The sequence below is a fragment of the Sinocyclocheilus anshuiensis genome, unplaced genomic scaffold (genome assembly GCF_001515605.1).
Source record: "Sinocyclocheilus anshuiensis isolate Anshui unplaced genomic scaffold, SAMN03320099.WGS_v1.1 scaffold477, whole genome shotgun sequence".
Taxonomy (NCBI): Eukaryota; Metazoa; Chordata; class Actinopteri; order Cypriniformes; family Cyprinidae; genus Sinocyclocheilus; species Sinocyclocheilus anshuiensis.
This window is the reverse complement of record NW_015536549.1, coordinates 3,044,048-3,047,345: the sequence shown is the minus strand read 5'-3', so window position 1 is coordinate 3,047,345 and position 3,298 is coordinate 3,044,048. Positions and strand designations below refer to the sequence as shown.

Sequence of the window (3,298 nt, the reverse complement as noted above, 5' to 3'; positions counted from 1 at the left end):
CCCCCCCCCCATATTTTATAAGCATGATTTATTTTACACCTTGTCTTTTACTGTACTATCTACATGGGGTAGTATTTGAATAATATCAGTAAATAAAAATTTTACATCATAAAATATAAATATAATAATGTGTAAAGTGCACAGTTATGCAAACTCCTTGCGTTTTCTGTCATGGTATTTCAGATAAGCGGACGGACCCATGGCTTCTAATCTACTCTCCTGTACCGATCATCTGTATATTTTTGTGCTATCTTGGTATTATTTGGATTGGAACCAAGCTTATGAAACACAAGGAACCAATGAACATAAAAGCAGTGCTTATTGTGTACAACTTTGCCATGGTCGGTTTGTCCATTTACATGTTCCATGAGGTACATTATGTATTTCATACATACATAACTCTAGTTCAGTCCAATATAGGTGCAAATTATTTCAAGGTTTTACGTTAAAATAACCTAGTCATCAAATCTCAAATCTATTTTTCTTTCCACAGTTCTTCGTTACATCTTGGCTGGCAAACTACAGTTTTCTGTGTCAACCTGTGGACTACAGCCCCAGCCCACTAGGAATGAGGGTGATTACATCTGTCGCGCTTTCTGTTTAGCTGCCTAGTGTTCTTTACTAATAATCAGTAATTCCTGTTTTCTAAATCATAATCAAATTACCTATACCTGTGATGTCATCATTATTTTTACATTCCAATAAAGATGCATTTGTTTCCTGAATGTTACTGTACCTTTTTAGATGGCCAGTGTGTGCTGGTGGTTCTTCTTCTCTAAAGTAATTGAGCTTAGTGATACAGTAAGTTTTATTCATTTAACAAACATGATTATTGCAGATATTTACACCCGTTGTAGACATGCAGTTCAAATAAAGATGCTTTCCCAATTTCCTCATTCAGGTTTTTTTTATCCTAAGAAAAAAGAACAGCCAGCTCACTTTTCTACATGTGTATCATCACGGAACTATGATCTTCAACTGGTGGGCAGGAGTTAAATTTGTGGCGGGAGGTCAATGTAAGACAGAAACATGAAATAATTAACAATAGTAATATAAATTCATGTAAAAAAAAAAAAAAACACTGAACAAATAAACTTGAGGACTAAACTTTTTAACATTCTAGTCAGTTACTAACTCATTTAGTAATTTGAAACCATAGTTCCCTCCAATGACTACAGTTAATATGCACTGTTTCCTAGCCCTCTTTGATTTTATGTATTTTTTATACCCATTAAATGTAACAGTTATGCATGCATTTTTTAAAACAGAATATCATGTATTTCATTATTTTGACTGTCTCTTTTTGCCTATTCATTCAGCATTTTTTATCGGGCTGCTGAACACCTTTGTTCATATAGTGATGTATTCTTACTATGGCTTGGCGGCCCTGGGGCCTCACATGCAGAAATATCTGTGGTGGAAACGCTATCTCACCTCACTGCAGCTGGTAAGTGCACAGCACACATTGGTAATCTGCTCATTTGAAAAGACACTTTTAGTCTATCAGAGCCTTTTGCTTCACAAAGTTAAATTTTTTTTTGTAAATTACTTCAAAACAGATGTCCTCTTAGTAGATGGCCAGTTGATACTTTGTAAAATATTTTTTAAAGGAATAAAAAAAACAGAAGCATAACACATCAACGGGACTGTTGAACAACTTGTCATTATAGGTCCAGTTTGTCTTGATGACTATTCACACTGGATACAACCTCTTCACCGAGTGTGATTTTCCTGATTCCATGAATGCAGTTGTGTTCGCATACTGCGTCAGCCTCATTATACTTTTCAGCAACTTTTACTTCCAGAGCTACATAACCAGGAAGAGCAAGAAGTTTTAACAGCGTTGGTCCACATGATGAGCAGAGGACTCGCCCGTCTTTTGATAGACTAATTTGTCCATTGCTGTTCTCATTGTAGTCCTGCCTCAGCTATGTTTAGTAATCAGGACTGAAAATTTGGTGAAACCATTTACCTCATATCTAATTTGGTTTGTAAATGACTTATCCAATAAAGATGTGACATCTCTTATTATTCCTTTTTGCATTTTGGAACATCAACCGAAATAAATTGAACTGTAATTTCATTTTAAATAAGATGGAACATTATCGTTTTGCATGGTTTAAAACAGCTTTTGTACTGTCTTATAAATTGTGTGTTTCTATTAACAACAGCGAAGTGCACTAGATGGCACTATTTACGTATCTTGACCGCAGCTGCCTCAGACGATGTTCTCGCGCAAATTCTCGCGATAATTAGCAAAGTCGAAGGCACCCAGAAATGGTTAAGCATTTCGTAATAACCTCAATAACGCAGGTCTTTCTTCCGCCTTTGCGACACTTTATGAACCCTAAATTTACAATCACAGTATAGACATAATATATATTAAGTGTTTGACGTGAATAAACAGCTTATGACTGGCATGATTGCGTTACTTCCTGCGTATCCCTGAAATAAGCTGTATTTAGTCAAGAGCTCTTCAGGTTTTAGTTTTGCACTACAAACACAGTCGTCAAAATCACATATTTATTAACTGAACCATATACTCAAATCAAGCTGCGCAATATCCGCGACAGGTGCATTGCAGTTACTGTTCGTGCTCAGCTTATTTCCTGCAAATACAGCAGAACATTATTTCTTTTTAGGCATTAAAAGTAATGACATTTGACGTAGGTGCATGTAATTGACCATTTCCGATGTAATGTCAGTTCCTTTGTTTGTGTTTTTCATATCTGTTCTCTTCGGTTATCTCCAGGGATCACTGGCACAAGCGTCGTAAGACAGGAGGGAAAAGGAAACCCTACCATAAGAAAAGGAAGTATGAGCTGGGTCGCCCTCCTGCCAACACAAAGGTGCGAGACTTTGGTTGACCAGCGTCTAAAAATAAGCATCAGAATAAGTGCGTCATTTCCTAAGAGACGCAGGCTACATTGCAAGTGGTTTAATATAATATGTTGTTAATTAAGCTACATAAAGAATACATGAAAATGTATAGAAATTAAAATGAACAAAAATAAATAATTGTAATAATTATTTGTAAACCTTTTAGATCGGTCCCCGTCGTATTCACACAGTGCGCGTGCGGGGAGGCAATAAGAAATACCGCGCGCTGAGACTGGACAGCGGGAACTTCGCCTGGGGCTCAGAGCAGGGCCGTGCACAGACCTTTTGAGGGGCATGTGCTGAAACTGAAAAAGGGCACCCCCACCCCACCCCCCTTAATGACAAATGAAATAACACAAAATAATAGTCTCAAAAGCTTTAGATTTATTCACTATTAATAACAACCATAATATATATA

At 36.7% G+C, this 3,298-nt stretch overlaps 2 protein-coding genes across 4 annotated transcripts in view; both read left to right on the top strand.

The window, feature by feature from the left end:
* LOC107699894 (elongation of very long chain fatty acids protein 4-like) overlaps window positions 1-2,365 on the top strand; it is a 3,211-nt gene extending 846 nt beyond the window's left edge. Inside the window, exons 2-7 of one of the 3 annotated variants that reach the window (XM_016501348.1) lie at window positions 184-371; window positions 494-574; window positions 745-801; window positions 902-1,016; window positions 1,320-1,447; window positions 1,671-2,365. In XM_016501348.1, the coding sequence (XP_016356834.1) occupies window positions 282-371; window positions 494-574; window positions 745-801; window positions 902-1,016; window positions 1,320-1,447; window positions 1,671-1,838 (639 nt within the window). In that variant the 5' untranslated portion in view covers window positions 184-281 and the 3' untranslated portion in view covers window positions 1,839-2,365. The remainder of the gene's footprint in view (window positions 1-183; window positions 372-493; window positions 575-744; window positions 802-901; window positions 1,017-1,319; window positions 1,448-1,670) is intronic. The other 2 variants (XM_016501339.1, XM_016501330.1) reach the window with 2 other exon arrangements.
* LOC107700454 (40S ribosomal protein S8-like) overlaps window positions 2,278-3,298 on the top strand; it is a 4,137-nt gene continuing 3,116 nt past the window's right edge. Inside the window, exons 1-3 of the mRNA XM_016502107.1 lie at window positions 2,278-2,292; window positions 2,706-2,849; window positions 3,047-3,146. Of these exons, the coding sequence (XP_016357593.1) occupies window positions 2,278-2,292; window positions 2,706-2,849; window positions 3,047-3,146 (259 nt within the window). The remainder of the gene's footprint in view (window positions 2,293-2,705; window positions 2,850-3,046; window positions 3,147-3,298) is intronic.